The 17,973-nt window shown below is 43.4% G+C and overlaps 1 protein-coding gene across 1 annotated transcript in view; it reads left to right on the top strand.

The window, feature by feature from the left end:
- Positions 1-17,973, top strand: part of Prkch (protein kinase C eta) — a 200,684-nt gene that overhangs the window by 161,841 nt on the left and 20,870 nt on the right. Inside the window, exons 11-12 of the mRNA XM_027418245.2 lie at positions 15,802-15,940; positions 16,534-16,722. Of these exons, the coding sequence (XP_027274046.1) occupies positions 15,802-15,940; positions 16,534-16,722 (328 nt within the window). The remainder of the gene's footprint in view (positions 1-15,801; positions 15,941-16,533; positions 16,723-17,973) is intronic.

Genomic DNA, 17,973 nt, shown 5'->3' with positions numbered 1-17,973 from the left:
TACTCTGATTTCTGGCTCAGGACAAGTGTTTTGTCCCTTGGCTATCGTGAGACATTATACCAGGTATAACCCAAGCCCTCCAGCTCGTCTACCCTAGTGCCACCCACTATAGTCTGATTGGCTTCTCTGTGCCCTCTACTCATGGTCAATGCCTCAATGACAGCAGCCATTCCAGGAGTTCACTGCGTCTGGTAGGAACCAGTTCAACTCACATTAATCTTGCCTAGGTAGTCTGATGGAATTTTAATACCCTTCTCTTAAAAAAACAAAGATTATTCTCTCCTCTAAACCAAGCTTACACAGGCAGTCACCAAATAATGTAATTAATATTTTCTGCTCTCTCTTATTACTGAGTTGGCTGTAGACACTGGTTGTGAAGTATTGATGTCTGGAGCGGGACAAGTTTGCAAATGTGTTCAAAGCCTTAAGAGATTCCTGTGGTGATGTCCCAGTCTTCGGCATCAACAAAGGAGGGAGCCCTAATAAGCAATGGCATCTTGACAGTGGGTCCAGTGACCTAACAAGAGTTCGAGTCTGCCCAGCTTTCCAACAGTCCTCACACCCCTTCTAATCCAGCCTCACCTGGGGTCTTAGGTTAAACCATTCTAGATGGCTAGAGAGAAGAGTTGACATTCAGATAAATAGCTACTGGTTGGGGCCTACACATGTAAAATGGCATTAGACACCAAAGGGCGCTCCAAATAAAAAAAGACAAAAAAATGAGAGGGGTAGTCTCATTGGGGAGATCACAAAATCTTAAGCTTAAGATGGAATTTTGAAATTCCTGCCCTCTGCCTATCTCCTCCTCAGATTCCATGCCTCCTTTTGCATTCCCTGGTAAAGAAACACAAGGATCAGTGATATGAAAACACACAATTAAAAGTATTAACAGGTTTAGACATACCTGAATGGATAATGCATAACAAAGAAGGACGCCTTTGAAGGTCCTTGGGGTTCATTGCTGCATTGAATCTGTCCAGCTGGTATCTGCTGTTGGGTTTATGTTCAAAACCAATTAGGCAACAAGAGCAGATGATAAGGGCTGGGTGTTGGAAACCTTCTTGATTTGATTATGTTGTATTGTTCAAACATAAGCAGTGTCCCAAAATATACTCCTTGGCAAGCATGTGCTTGAATTTGGGGGACTATCATTTCTATAGAGTGGAAATAAAGTTCTCCGGTCACGGTGGTATTAGGATAGCAGCAGAAGTCGGTGATGTCCCTCCCTGTCCTCCAGAAGTTGACTTTACCTAAAAGTACAGGTCATTGGGTGGTAACCAGCTGACCTCCAGCAGTTCAGGATGAGCTAAGTACATTCTGGCACCACACCAACCTGATTGGAGACTTTAATACCTTTCTTAATGCTTCACAATTCTGTCTCAGTACTCATCAGACAAAGGTATTGTGACTGGCTGATGGGGTTTTAACCATTTCTGGAAATATGCTGACACTGGGGCTTTGTTTCCTTAATGTACTGGAAACAAAAACAAAACAAAACTTTCTTTCTAAAAACAAAACATTCATGCAGAGCCAAGAATGTCCTGTGTCAACAGTCCTAAGCCTTCCTCACTCAGCTGAAGAGATCTTTCATCTCAGATGGATGAGCAGGGATCTGCTGCTTAGAGATCACTGCCAAGGTCAAGCCAGCTGGTGCTGGTCAAGCACCTACTGTGTGTGGCAGGAACTTGGGAGAGACCTGAACACTCAGTGAGCACTTCCAGGCTGCACAAAAAGAAGAGTGTGATGGTAAAGTGGGTGGCAGTTCCCAAACCATGCATTTTCTCTGCATTAAGAATGACATCTTTGAGTGAGGATCATTCAGGAAGTCTTCCTAGAGGAGATAGGTTTGAGTTTATAGGGAAACAAAAACTTGGATCTGTGAAAGGAACTGAATTGAGAGCAGCTGAGGCCACAGTGGGCTGAGGTCTAAAGATGGGAGTCCTGAGGTGTGTTAGAAGAACTGAGGTTTGGGATGTGCACATAACCATGTAAGGAGTATATAAGTCCCCCTATAGCACCTCTGTATATAATAAACACCGAATGATGGGCAAGGCTCTGTTCTTCAGACTGTAGAATCAGCACCTCTTTGATGCACCCATTAATATGGGGTTTTAAGTTCTACTCACTTCACTCCTCCAGCAGAATCTAGGCTCACTTCTCTGCAACCTTGTAACTTTCAACTGAAGTTTTTCCCTTTTCTATGTCCCATGTCCTTCGTCTTTGTGGTACAGAATTCCATGCTTAGCCAGATACAACATTGTCATCTGAGACCCTGGTTCCCAGGAAGTGTAAAATATATACCCCCTCTCTGATTGAGAAATAATCTCAAGAATTGACAAATGGGATTCCATGAAATTAAAAGCTTCTTCACAGAAAGAAGTCAGCAGAATACGGAAACAGTGTACAAAATGGAAGCCAATCTTTGACCACTATAACCCGACAAGAGATTAATGTCTATAGTCTACAGCCAAGAAAATCAAGCAACTCAAACCTTCAGATCAGTCAGTCAATGAATGGGCTAACAAATTGAATGAGATGTAGCTCATTGAAAGTCTGCATAGGTCGTATGCAAGAAGCTCTAGGCTTGGCCCCACACTGTATAACTAGATGATTCAGTGTCATTCTCAGCTACCCATAGTGAGTTCGGAGCTAACCTGGGTCACATGAGACCTGAGGGAAGGAAGGAAGGAAGGAAGGAAGGAAGGAAGGAAGGAAGGGAAAGAATGAAGGAGGGGGAGGGAAGAAGGGAGGGGAGGGAAGAATAAATATTACTTGAAAAAGTCTAGCATTTTTAGTCATTGAGGAAATGACAACACTACATTGAGTCAATTCCATCATACCACATCTGGAACAGCTGTCATTGAGAAAGTAAGCAACAGGTGCTGGTGAGACTATGGGGCAAGATGAGCCACTGCTGCTAGAAGAATAAACTGGTACAGCCACTATGGAAATTGGTGTGGAGATGTTTCAACTAGACTAAAAATAGAACTACCACATGATCCAGCAGTGCCACTCCTGGTAAACATCTGAAGGAAGCTAAGTCGGTATGTGATTCACATAGCCCCGAAGAGGAAGCTGCCTAGACAGCCATGGAGAGACGAGCTGTTAAAGAAAATGTGGTACATCCACACAATAGTTTCTTTCAGCAGTGATGGAGAATGAAATGGTGTCATTTACAGAAAAGCGGGCGGAACTGATAATGAACATGTCAAGCTAAAGAAGCCTAATCCAGGAAAAAAAAATATCATGGTTCTTTCATGTGAAGAATCTAGATTTAAATATAAATATTTATCAATATGTGAAAATGTAAGGGATTATTGTTGAGGGAGAAAGGCCTGGAGGGACGAATAGAACGGAAGAAGGTAATGGATGGAAGAAAGACAAAATGCCACATTTTTCTCTGTGTGGAATTTGGACTTAACCATATGTATGACAAATGTATATGGGCTATAAAGGCAAAAATGAGGACTGTTTCAGGAGAGAGGAAGAGGGCCAGAGGGAAGAGAGAGAACAGAAGGAGTGATATGATCAGGGCAAAAGATTTAAGTATAAAAATATAATGAAGTCCATTGTGTCATGTGCTAAAATTGGCAATGGGGTGAAAAGAAATAAAATTCATTACATCCATGCATGAAATGATTAAAGAATAAAAAGCCCTATATTAATGTTCCATTGAACCTTACATTTGTGAAAAGATTTTAACCTTTCTCAGGGGTGTGCATGTGGACCAGTAGTGTCTCTGTCTAACTTGATGACATCCTGAGTTGGTGACTATTTAGACTACAGTATAATAATTATAGCCTTGCAAGCTTGGTACTTTAATAAAGAAACTGAAGTACTGAGGAAACTGACCAAACTCAACTGTCTGTTATTACTGTATGAAGATTATTCCGGCAGGCAAGAAAGACATCAGTCCTTTCTCAAAAGGTCTCTCTGCTCACTGCTGCTTAGAGACAGGCAGTGGACTCTGAATTAAGACAGAAGTTAAAGGTAACACGTCCCTGCTGTCTGCTTTCTATGTGCTTGTAAGGTTTGGGAAATTATGACAATCAAATGTAGGCATTTACTGCATTTTGTTAAATTAAAGAATGCTTTGACAGAACTGGACACATTCTTTGACTAGTATCCCCGCATATCAAAACTCAAATATCCAAAGAATAAACAGCTAACTGGCTCTTTTGGGAAAACTGGGCTCTTTGCAAAACCAAGTGCTGGAAAGAGAGTGACTCAGAAACTGTTAGCAAAGTTTCCCAGAGGGAATTTCTTTGAAAAATTCAATGTCTTCTGTGCATTTTGCTTTGATGGGAGACCGCCATTAGCCAATGTCTTAAGTGCACCTCATGTGTCCTTACTCTAGGGATGACCTGAGAAAAATAGAGAAACTCCAGGGTGACCTTGGAGTTTATAATCCACTTAGAGTAAGTAGGATTTTTTATTTTTAGGCAAAACACAGAGGACAAAGGTTTACTGACTATAATCCAGAACTAAACTGTGAGGTATTCTGAATCCTCGGGATTTGGGAATGGTCCCAAACTACGATTTCCTCTTGGGCACCTCAAACTTGTGTTTAGATGGTTCAGGCTTATTTTGATGTGGATAACAGGTAACCAGAAGAGGCCTGCTGAAGCAGCCTAAGTGTGGTAGTTGGAGGGATGCCTGCCCCTCCTTTCCTATATTGCATAAGTCAATGCCAATGCTGGCAAAGTGTTATGTTCAGCCCATTGCCAAAAACATTCAATATATCCCCTCTACAGGCTGGCTCTGTAGACTCTTCCCCACTTCCCATAGGACACACATCCCTTTTTGAACTATATAAGGCCACAGGAATAGATAGTAAACGGGCTGCCCTTCCTCTGATTGCTTTCTCAAAGCCAAAGAGAAGTTCTAACACTGGCCAGGAAGGTCCATGGCTATCTCCCATCGACTGAACATCTTCAGAGAATCAGCACCAGTGCTGACCAAGTCTGTGCTTTCTTGTAAGACAAACCCTGTGTGTCTGACACAAGAAATGAACTCTGAGGAGACAGGCCAAGATACCATCTCACCCTTCTCTTACTTATTTTTTAAATTAATTTTATCATGTGTATTTGATACTAAACAGCAGGATGTTATAGGATACTTATAGATGGTGAAATACTTACAATGAAGTACATTAACATAGAGTAACAGGAATATAACTTTTTCATTTTTAACAAGAGCAGCTAATATCTAGTGCTTGAACAACACCCCACCGAACCTAATACATTTTGATTAGTTGTAGATCTTGTATGTATCTATCCATATTTTTTAATCAACAGCCCAGTTATGTATCTCATTCCAATCAGCAGGAAAGCCACAGCATCTGTCTATTTGATAACAGCAATAATGTTGATTATGCTAGAATTTTCCTATAGAGCTTGGATGCCCTCAAACGTTTATAGTTTTTGTTAGGCCTGAGAAATTGTTCAGTTGGTAAAGGGTTTTCTGTATAAGTACTTAAGCCTGAGTTCAATTCCTCCAAGCCCCACAGAAATAACCAGATGTATTGTTGGCATGTGCTTGTAATAACAGTTATGGAGGAGGGGTGGAGTAAGAGGTGCAGGTGAGAGACCTTGTCTCAAGAAAACGAAGTAGAGCTGTCCTGAGAAGTTATACTTGAAGTTGGCATCTGGCTGGCCTCCACGCACATACCCACCCATGCAAACAGGTACACACGCGCACACGCACGCATGGTTTTTGTTTTCAGTATGAGGAATTGAAGTCCCGGCGTCCTGTGCACTCTGGGTAAGCCCCCTGCCACTGAGCTGCATCCCCCAGTCCTCCTACTTTTCATTTGGAGACAGGGGCTCATTAAGTTGCCTAGGCTGCCCTTGAACTCACGCTGTAGTCCAGACAAGCCTTGAACTTTGTGATCTTCCTGTCTGTCTCCCAAGTAGCTTCACCACCAGGTGCAGCTGCATAGTTCATCTCTACAAATGCGTTTCTCAGTATGGGTGTCATGTTTCCAGTGTGAGCCAGGGTGTGCCCCAGGTATCTGCCCCCCGATCACATCTACTCTAAAGGCTCCCTGGTTGTGATTAGGAGCTTCTTACCAAATAGGGAACCTAGCTCTTATTCTACCTCACAGAAAATAATTTCTCCTGATGTCTTCATGTACCTGCCCCGCAAGCCCAAAGACATGTTGTCCATACCATCCTCTCCCTAGATTCTCAGAACCCCTCCACCCCTAGGTCTTTCATTCTGCTCTTGTCTTTTGGGAAATTCACTGTAAGAAAATGTTTTCTTGGTTGAATTTCTGTGGCCAGGAAGTACAACCACACAAACATGATTTTCTGTGCCTCAGCTGCCCTTGGCTTTCTGTACTAGGAGAGTCCAAGGAATAGAGTTTGTAAGCCCCTTGATCTTCTCCAAACCAGCAAGCCCATGTGCAGGATCAGTCCCTTTCTTCTGTGTCATTAGAGCTAGGCCCAACATCCAGAAGACCCCTTGCCACCCATGATCAAACACTCCCCAGAGTCTGCCTGTGCCCCCTGACCCACCACTCTGCTCCATACTGAGCTTGTCTAGAAATTAAACACTGCCAGGTGTCACATAAAGGCTTCTTGGCAAAGAGAGTCAAGAAGGAGGTTTTCTTGGCAAGTACAAAATGCAAGTACTGTAAAGAGCTACTAAATAAATTTGTGTTGCTTCAGCCAGGGAATTTCAGCCCTGGGGAACTTGGGGGTGGGGGGAGTAGAAGGATGTGGAATGCTAAAAACATTTTATAAGTCTCAACTGTCAGCCTGATGGCTCATTTATTTGTCCATCCAAAAAAAAAAAAATCTGTGACTATAGACGTTTGTAAAGTCATGTCTTCTTATTTTTATGATTGCTTTTTCCTGCTGTGAGACAAGGTGTGAGGAAACCTCTCCATCCTTTGATCAAGTTTAAGTTGGTTCCCTGTGTACACAGCGGTAAAGGTGGCGACACACTGCCTGCCTATCGGAGAAGCTGGATTCTTATGACTGGATGGAGACCAACACTGAGTCTGTAGGAATTCATTTCTAAGTCCCTGGTCCTGTTTAAAAGAGGGTATAGAAACCCGACTCACACAGAAACCATTTTGATAATTTCCTATCCCATGTAGCTGTTGGAAGGAGGCTGGAAGGAGCAGGAGGAAAGAGCCAGGGCTGGGTGAAAATGTCTGACATTGTGTATTAGAGGAGGAGTTTTGCACTCATAGCCATGCATGATCACATCTCAGGTTCCCGTTGTCAAGGAGATATTCTCATGGATGGAGCCTAAAAACATCAGGATGAGCATGGGGCCGGCCCCCGGAATGGATAGGAATATTGATCCTGAGGGGCCTCCTCTCCTCAGGCTGCAGGGACACATGTGGGGCTATAGAAAACACAATCAACACCCACGATGACTGTGTATACTGTGGGCACTAGGTGTGTCAGTGGTAAGAGAGTGAACCTATGTCAACAGGTTCAGAACCACAAAACTACAGGTCCTCTAAGGAAATAACATCTTAAAAACATCCCTTTGTAGCCTTTTCCCCAAAGAGACCCTTAACACACCTGCCAGTGGTCGTTCGTTCTTCCTTTAGTCCTGTATTAGAAATTGTGGCCCTAAAATAGCACAGAAGTGAGAAAAAGATGAAAGCCAGGACATGTTGTAATACCAAGCCCTGAAAGAAATTTAGAATAAAGGAAAACAAATATTCTTGAGCATATAAGAAGTAGGTTTCTAATCTTTCTCTTTTATCGCCCCTTTCCTCCCATGTCCTTTCTTCCTTCCTATAACGCCCACAATCATAGCATAATTAAGAGCTTGTTGAAAGTGTAATTTTATATCCTGTCCTTACACTTACATCAGGCTGTAACTATTTTACAGAACCCAGAAGCTATGAATGAGGCGTGCAAAAATCTGACTACATAAAAATAGGAACGTTATCATACACACAAAAAACAAACTAGACAGTAGTATTTGCCACCAAATTATTGCTATCCACAATACATAAAGAACATCTTAACATTATCCAAAAGATACACAGCTCAAATTTTAAAGTGAATAAAATGTGGATAAGCAAGAAAGATTAGAGTCAGTCATCAAGTATTATTTAAACCTCTGTACTTTGACTTGTCATTTCTATAGGAAACTATTATCTTAAATAGTGTGTAAGTGATGTCTTTAGCACCATGGTTTCAAGAAGCTAAAATAAAATAAAATTTGAACATTTGAAATGTCTATACAGAAGAGTCCCACTATAGTTTCTCTGAGAACAAATGATGCAAGTCTGTCATGGAGAGTGAGACAGACGCACAGCTTGTGCAAATCCCTCCTAGACATTTGCTGAATAAAGCCTGCAGAAGAAATGGCTATAGGAATATGAAGCCATCAGGGCTGGAGAGACGACTCAGCCATTAAAGGCTAGGTTCACAACAAAAATACAGGAATATGAAGCTATCATCCACTCCCATGATTTGTTTCAGGAAGAGAAATGTTTGGAAATTAGAAAAATAAAAAATATTTTCAAAATACATAGAACTCCTTCTACAAGGATTTCTCTGCATTTTAGTCTTAAAAAACTTTGGTAATTTTCACAAAATTCTGTACTAAATTAATATTTAGCCATCCCACTATTAATATACATTAATTTAGCTTGTTTCCAAGTATTGTTATTAAACATGATGAAGTAACAAACAAATTTTATTTGCAAAATAAAATATGTCTGTTTGTGGTCACGATGAGCAACAACACCATACAGTGGGACTGCAAGCCTAGCAAGCCTAGCTGGAGACCTACAGGATGGCTGTGAATGTAGATTCATAAATCTTTTTGTTTTTTGGATTAGTGTCTTTGTTTTTGGTTTTTGTTTTGTTTTGGTTTGGTTTTTTGTTGCTTTTTTTTTTTTTTTTTTGAGGCTGGTCTCAAACTCCAGGCATTCTTTCTGTCACAGCATCCCAAGTGAGAGGATTATAGATGTGTGCCACCATACCTGCTGGCATCTTAACAGGACTCCAAATGGCCCGCATAGAGGCGGAGCACCGGGCTCCACTCCCAAAATCTCAGCAATGCTCCTCATGCTAGCTATAATCCCTCACTAGTATTAGTGATGTCAGTGTGAAGCAAGAGCAGACGTCTCCACCGAGGACATTTTCCTTAGCTTTCCTGGGTCCTCTTACTTCGTATCTCTCCCAGGTGAATGAGTTATCCACTCAAAGATAGTAACAAACTCCTTCCTCCAGCAGTAGGCATGTGTATTCAGATGCCAATAACCATTTCTGCTTTTGGGTCTTAAAAATAATAACCATTTCCAAAACACATCCTGAGTGAGTACGTGCTGCCATCTCTCTGCATTTGACCCTGTGTCCCTCCACTGCAAAACCCATTTCTCTCCTGCATATACAATCGTTCAAAGTTCACTCAGCTCTCTCTACCTACTGCCCCAACTCTAGTCCACGCCATCATTACTTTCTTTCCCATTGACACTCCGATCCCTTTCTTACTGATCTCTTTAGGTTTACTCTCAGTCTCCCTAATCCACGTTTGAGACTGTAAAACACCAACCTTGTACCACCTGTGTTCTGTGCCGGCTCTGAGTAGTTTCTTCCCTTACTCTTGAGTAAAGATTCAATTCCTCTCCAACCCTACCTCATCTGGCTCCTGGGACCTCATGATTCCTTCATGCCCAGTCCCCTTCCAGAGATTACAGACACACCTGTCCGTATTGTTTGATTATACCAAGAAGCCCCCACTTCCTCGCGTTCCCCCCTTGCTTCCATGCCTTCCTCTCCACACTTGGTTAATAACCTTCACAGCTCAGCTCGTGTCCCTTTCCTCCTCTTTCACACTTCTGTGTTTTCCTCCAGCTCACTCATCACACTACATAATTAGAATCTTAGTTGTCGGTTATCTGATTGTCTGCCTCTCTCACCAGATGTGAGGATAGGGGTGCTCTTTGCCTGCTGTTGTATTCAGAGCCCCTTGCATATTGCTTGGCTACTGGACAATGTTCAGAGATTTGGTGGGTGGGTAAAGGGATGGCCATCTGATATCGGATGACACATGATAGGCACTCTCATCTAGTATAGGCTGAAACTTCAGTGACATTTCAAAAAGCACTCACCAAGTCAACACAATAATCTTGCTTTAAAAAAAATTTCAAGCCAGACACTCAAAACTCAGCCAACCCTAACTAGCTTTGTTTTGAAATTAAGATTTAACCCAAATCCAGGCTCTTGGCAAACACCAAGAGTTGTTAACACCAGCATGGCAGCCTCTCCTCCTCAGAAGAGGGTACCAGATCATTTCCTGCATATTGACCAGTAAGGAAATATTGCTATGCACCCTCAAGCTTGGATGACCTGAAACCCATTGAACTCTTTCCTCCCTGCACAAGCCAAAAAGCCAGAAGGGTGTCTGCAGAATGTTAATGGTACATTTTACACTGTGTGAATAAAACAGCCACTTTGTCATCTCAGAATATTGATTAATTCTTTCAGATGGTTCTTAATTTCAAAAACAATGTCTTCTCAGGAACAGTCTCCTAGGAGGGGACCAGTGGCCCTTTACATAGAAGGGAGTGGTCCCGAGTTTCAGCCCTGTTCTTCCCTGTGACTAACTGGAGGATCATGGGATAAAGCCTGCTTCAAAGGACTGTTTTGAGGATAAAATAAGTTAACATATAAAGCACATAGTATTTGATGGGCCTGCAATATATGCTGTTACTGATAACACTGTTATTCTGATTATCCACAAAAACATGTTTCAGGCCTACCGATCTGTCTCTCTCTCTCTCTCTCTCTCTCTCTCTCTCTCTCTCTCTCTCTCTCTCTGTGTGTGTGTGTGTGTGTATGTGTGTGTGTGTGTCACACACACACCAAATGAACAACAAAAAGCGGAACATTGATGGACAGTTTACTATCGACTATTTTAAGATAACTCCATGTTTTATTTTAATAAATAATCACCTTTTGATTCAAAGAGTAAAGATGAGTTGAGTTCATGTATTGGATTTGCTTCATGATAATCAGAAAAGAGATGGGTCAGCATGGGACAAGACGGGGCCTGCCACCAAGAGCTGCTGCCGGTGAATTCCAAGGTCGGAGTTGTATCACCCCCTATACTCTGTCTGTATTTGACAGTTTCATCAACAAATAGGAAAGAACACATGGCAAATAGTGAATATGCACTGACTATGAACAGCCTCCTAGATTCATTCTTATTCCCCACTTCCTTTTTTTCTTTTGGAGGGACATCTGAGTCTAGTGAACTAAGCAAGGACTCAACACCATTCTGCTTTGTTTCTCTGGGGGATAGCTCAGGGTGGAAACGAAATAAATCCAATTTCTGAATCTTCTTTGTCCTCAGCCACTTGGGAATTCTCTCTGAAACTACTGTGGGCATTTTAAGTAACCCTGCTTACCCAGCAAGAACAATGTACCTTTCAGGCAAGTTGGGAGTATAAAATAACTCTGCCTCCCCGCCTTTGCATGCCAGACAAAAGCCTGGGCTATTAAATACCAGGGCTCAGTGAGCTAATGACTGGTGAGCTGGCATTGTGAGTTTGGCATCTTTGGATCTCATCCTCTGCCCCGTGTGAACTTGTAATCATGGCGTAGCTGTGTTAAGTTTGGCTGTTGTGTTATATGTTGGCATCTAAAGCTGAGAAAGCTCCAAAGACAAAAACTGACCTCTACAGCTTGCAGGTTCAAGTAAGAAGCCATATATATATATATATATATATATATATATATATATATATATATATATATTTGTATTTAGTCCCCTTACTCCAAAAAGTATGGTTGATTCCCATACTGAGTCACGGCTCAGTAGCCCTGGGTTTGTTTGACTACCTTCTTAATGTTAAACTCTTCCTTCTGGATGCAAGCCAGCAGAGGGACAATGGCTCTGCTCGGCTCTGGTCCTGAGATTCTCCTTCCAGATCAATTTCCTTTCTCCAGTTTCACTCAGAAGAGGGATTTGAACTTTTGTTTCAGGTTTCTTATTTTCCCTCCGGATTTTGTCTCAAGGGGTATGACACATGGCCATGTAGCTCGAGTTCTTCAGAACAAGGGTCTCAGTCAGTTTTGTGGAACATCTGTCCTTTCCCCCAAAATCAGCCAGGCTCTGAACTGCTCAGGGCAGCCTGCGTTAGGCATCTGGACTCTGTTCATTTCCTGCTTTGGCACCTTCTGGAAAGGAGTAAGGCTTGGGTCTTGCTAATGGAAAGGAGGGTGTGTGACAGAGCCTTCTAGAAGCCGACACAGGGGTGCTGCCATAAAAGTCTGAAATGAGTACTCTAAAGACAGAGCCGGCATTAGTATGTCTATCTCAAGATAGCATGACAGACTTCATAGTAGACTTATGAGCTGCTTGAACTCAGGGCAGAGCAGATTTTATATTATTCTATTAATTGGATCGCCTTGGAATCCCAGTGTGAGATGATATTTTTTTGTGTGTTATTAGATAGCACCTGATGTAAAAGCCCACTACAGAATTTTCCTCAGTACTCACACAGTTCTGAAAATGCCTAAAATTAGACTGAAATGTCAGGTTCAAGCTGTGTAACCTGCCTTTGTGGCCTGGGGCATCTTATGACCAGAATGAGTCACATCCCTTGTGCCACTCAGGTGTGTCACCCCAAAGCTGTCCCTGGACTTGTGTGGAGCAGATTGCTGTAGAGAGCTGGCAAACTGATGACAGAGCACTTTTCTCTCCTTAACCCATTCTGCTACCTATGACAGCTGCTGAGTAATAAGCAACGAAGCCTCCTTCTACCTGGGACGTTAGTCACAAGCCCTCTTGAGCAATCAGCTTGCCTGTAAAAGACCGTTGTGGGTCTCTGTCAGCACTTGTTGCTGTTGCCCAAGATGCTTTTCGAGACTTCAGCAGGCATAACGGCTTCAGGAAAGCTCAGAAACCCAATAACCTTGTTTGGAAATGTAAGTGAGAGTGTTCAAAGCTCAGGCCCACACAGGCCTGCACTGCTTGGCTGGTACGTAGTGTAGCTAAGGCCAGCCTTGCAGGCCCAGTCCTTATAGTCTGGCTATCTCCTGTACCTACATCCTTTCTGATCTCTACTCAGCAAGTGGATGCCTCCCTAGAATTTTGTTGTTGATCTCACAGGAGCCAGGTGACAGGTGTTAAAGGGGCCTCCTGTGTCAGGAACCACCATAGACAGCTTGGTGAGGCCATGTGCCTGGCAGTGGCCTCCTCATGTGACAAAATTGTATCATCTTCACTCCCCATGTCCCATAGTGCTCCTGTGAGTCCAGTGTGCACTGATACTGTTGTGCTCATGTTTTGGGCACCGGGGGAGGGGCAGAGAGGAGATAGCAACGGTAACCACAGCCCACTGAAAACAGTGGCTTCTGTGGAAGGAGATTTCTGTGTGAAACAGGGTTGGTGGCTTAGAGGCAGAGGAAGCTTGCCTTGCCAAGATGACACACAGGTACTCAGCACACCTGGACCTACGTCTCTGACTCTGGAGATGGTTGTCAGAACACAGGAGCAGAAGGAAGGCCTGCACCAAGAAAGCTCTGCTGTATTTGCCACAAAGCATTCTTGGAAAATGGGGCTTCATTTTCATTCCAGGGAAGTTTCCACTGACCACTGTTGTAAGATATACCAGCTAGGTTATGCCAACACACAGGAAACCACAGCTGGCCATGCCAGTTCTGTCTTCCCCTCCCTCTTGAGCCACAGCATGATCCAGGCTGCCCAGAGACCAGCCTTTCCCGTAGACCTCACAACGCAGTGGCCTGTTCTGAGATCAAGGATAGGGAAACAAACCCATGGGGACCCTGACCAACCTACTATGAGGTAAGATTCTAGAGAACCATCAGCTCCGTCTACTGAAGACACTACAGTAAGGGGGACACTGTGGCTCCCAAACTAAGTGGTCCAAAACTAGAGTAGTTGCACTAACTGGCAGCTAGCTGCCTATCTCCAGCTATGGGAAATCTCCAGGTCCCCCAGCATCCCTACTTGATATGCTGCCTTCTTCCCACCCACAGGCCTGTGGTTTGCCTCTGAGCACATCATTCCTTTAAAAAGTGAAACCCAGGCATCTCCTGCATGCTCTTTGTTATGCCTGGGTGGCAGGAACCCACAATGGTCGGCATGACTACTTCCCAGCCTGTACTAGTTGCAACCTTCCTTGGTGACAGTGCCCAAGCCGTGGCTAGTGATTGACAGCTGGATGCTCGAGCCTGTTCCAGGAGAAGTTGTGTTAGAACACTATCACCTCTGGCCTGCTGATAACTGTTGTCAGCCTGTAGACGAGACATGTGTCTGCCTACACTGAAGGTTGTTTCATTTTGTTTTTACCAAACAGTCCACTTCCCTGCAGTGACTTCTTCTCTAAGAGGTTGGGGGAGGAGGTAGAAAAGGCCTTCGGTGGCCTGGGATGTACTTACACAGACTCTGTTCTGTCTTCTTTTCCTGAACCCTCTGACTCTAAGACAGAACCTGGAGGTGGAGGTGTCTTCCTGCTGTTTCCTGGGTCCCCTCATCTGCAGCCCTTGCTGGCTGTGCTTCACAAACCCTCTGCTTACTCTGCCCTTCCTCCACCGCTCCCCACCCCTGGACTGGCTGCTCCATCCTACCACCTGGTTAAGACATCACCCTCCCTCTACACATTCCAACTGCCCCTAGCCGATTTCTTCTGTTCTTCAGGGAACCCTGTTACTCCCTAACTAGGTTGCAGCTTCCATTTGACATACTAACTAGCAAGATTCCTTCACGTGGCACAAGGCTGTCATAGCTTCAAAGACCTGGCTTTCTCTCCAGCCCACAGTGTTTTCTTCATGGCTCTGTGCTTCCATGCTGGCTGTACTCCAGCGAATGGTCTTCGGAGGCCACTTGCATGCCCATACCTCCTCGCTTGCCACTGGGCACCTGTTCAGTCCATCTGCCACCACAGCCTCTCATCCTCCTCTTAGCCCAGGAAACTGGCTCGGTTTCTTCTACTGTGAAGATTTACCTCTTTCCTCCTGTTGGAAGGAATTCATTTTCTGACTCATTGCTCTCACAATGGTGGGTTTCTATTTCTTCGGTGTCCCTGATATTATATAGTGATTGACTTTTTATTTGTGTGTATGCTCTCTCTCCCTCCGCCCTACCTCCATCTTTCCCTCCTCCTCCTTTTCTACCCCACCCCACACCACTGTATGTTTAACAAATATTTCTTAAGGACCCAGTGCTATGCATAATAGTGAAGCAAGCTCACCAGATCCCTTTCTGCATGGAGCTGAAGGTCTATCACATATGTGTGCTCCTGTTACATTGTAAGCTCCCTGTGAACATTTTGGAGTCTCATACATGGTCTTTCTCTGAAGCCCAGGCCGGCAATAAGTTCACTGTGTTGCCTAATCTGAACCTCCCTGCCTTATTCTGCAGAGTACAGGAATTACAGGTGTGCACCATACCAGGCTGGGATCATCCAAACTCTGAATGCTTGTCACAGTCCCTGGCACACAGCTGCCACTTGTTCCATGAGTGACCACTGCCTGAACGGTGATGGTTAGAAATGGGTACTAATGTGGAAGGTGGATTTCATATGAGTACAAAGTACCTAGAAAGCCTAGAAAAGTCAAATTCTTCCCTCAGCACCTAAAAGGTGGCCTCCTTTCTTCTATGTGCTTAGCCCATTCATGGGGACTCATCTTCTAGGGTCCCTGGGGCACGTTCTGAGAGTTGGTGTACATTTAAAAAAAAAAATCCAGTAGCCCAAAGAAGTTTGTTCAGAAATGTTTTAGTATGTCCAGAAAGCCCATGTAGCCACTGTGGCCTGGCTGCCTGTCTCATGCTGTTCTTGATTTCTTTCAGAGACTTGAAACTGGACAATGTGCTATTGGACCACGAAGGTCACTGTAAACTGGCTGACTTCGGAATGTGCAAGGAGGGAATTTGTAATGGAGTCACCACCGCCACCTTCTGTGGCACACCTGACTATATTGCTCCAGAGGTGAGGGCACCTGTTTGGTGTGGATTTTGAAATCTGAGCTCTGCTTAGCCCTGAATGGAAATACAACCAGCTGCTGTTATTAGGTGCTGTGGCTTCATGGGCAGCACTGAAGCTAACACCTTCAGGCTCGAATATAGCAGCTCATTGAATGAGCAGTCATTGAAAATATCCACAATTTGACTGAATCAGCATTTAAAAATATTACAAAATTTTCAATTGACTTTCTATGACTATTTATTCTTCTCTTTAATCTTCACCTGGTGATTTAATTGTAAATCACCTGTAGCAATCTAAAGAAAAGTAGTTGTATCTCTTCCCTACAGATGAATGAACCCAGAGTCCTTTTCCCCTCCACATGAGATATTTCCAAGCCATTCTTGTTTGGAATATGTCTATGTCATTGTCTTGCAAGTCACAAATTCTGGACCACATAGAAGAGAAGGCACCTAAGCTCTTGCTCTGTGGAGATGAATGAAACATGCCAACACAAGAGACTTGCTTTTTTTGTTGTTTTGCTCTTAGTGCATAGACATGAAGAACACCTTTGTTAAGCACATGCATGAAACACCTCTCACCCCACCCCCTTTGTACAGATTCTGCAAGAGATGCTGTATGGACCTGCAGTAGACTGGTGGGCCATGGGCGTGTTGCTCTATGAGATGCTGTGTGGACACGCACCCTTCGAGGCCGAGAATGAAGACGATCTCTTTGAGGCCATACTAAATGATGAAGTTGTCTACCCTACCTGGCTCCACGAAGATGCTACAGGGATCCTCAAATCTGTAAGTCTGACTTACTCAGCCAGCTTCCAGCCTATTACAAATGAGCTGGCTTCATGGGTCTCTTGTGTCTACTCTAAATATCTTCTGTTAGGACATTGCCACCCCTGACTAAAATTTGTGTTTCAGTCTGAAGAAGCATGGATTTCTCTCGGGCTGTTTTCCTCTTACACCATTAATTCTGGGACAAATTCAATATCAACTAGCAATAGGGGGTTGTTAGGTTGACTCTAAATGGAATGAGACACCCCTTTCATGTCATCAGGCCACACCAGGTCAAGTGAGAGTCAGTCCCAGTCAGTTGTGATTCTCTTGGCAAATGGCCCAGAACAGAGGAGACTTCATCTTAGAGCTGATAGAGGAGGAGGAGGGTGATTCAGAACCTCCCTAGATCTCTGGGTCACGATGTCAGCTTTTTATGCAAGACCAAATGCCAAGTAGGGTTTCTGGTGTAACATGATGAGGTATCATCGTGAGAGAGTCTTTCTTTTGTTCTTAATACGTCAAGCTCCTATGCCCCATGCCTTACTATGAAGTAAGAAAGAACATGGATTTAACATGCCCTTAGATTGAATAAAACAGTATATATGATTCTGTAGCCACATTAGTTGAGTTCAAAACTCGTATTGTCACCTAGTATACCCAGAGGAGATGTGAAAATGAATTTTAAAATTTACGCTTTGGTGAAAATTAGGGTAAAGCATCCTCTGTTGAATAACGTCTACAGGATGTCTATGTACTTCTATCCCATGACTATTATCCCAGCTTATTTTGCTTTCATTTACTTTTGTGATCTTAGATATTGTTGACATGAGTTTAAAACCCAAAAATTAAATATAAGCTGAAATATGAAGGTCTTGTCCCCTCCAAGACACACCAGCCTTCTAATCACTGGGGCTTTGAGAATATCTATACAGGTTCCTGCATACTGGGACTGAGGGTATGATTGCCCCCGAGAAATTTGTACATCACCAAAAGTGGAAGGCTCACAGGAGAATATTGTCAGTATGCGCCACAACCCATAAAATGATTATAGGAGCTCACGTGCCAATAGCCACCCCCACCATTGAGAAAACACTAATGTCATATAGAAGTAAAAAAAAAATACTTTGGGGTTCTACCAAATGTCTCCAGCTTACTTTAATTTTTGTAAGAATAATCTATTTAAATAGTTGGACACCTTAGAGTGAGGAGAGGAAGAGTGTGGCTTTTATAATTTTATGAGTGTAGAGCCTGGGGGAAGGGCTTATCTCT

This window comes from Cricetulus griseus, chromosome 5, assembly GCF_003668045.3.
Source record: "Cricetulus griseus strain 17A/GY chromosome 5, alternate assembly CriGri-PICRH-1.0, whole genome shotgun sequence".
NCBI classification, from domain to species: domain Eukaryota; kingdom Metazoa; phylum Chordata; class Mammalia; order Rodentia; family Cricetidae; genus Cricetulus; species Cricetulus griseus.
Note: the sequence above shows the minus strand (reverse complement) of the source record. Positions and strands in the feature narration are given on the sequence as shown.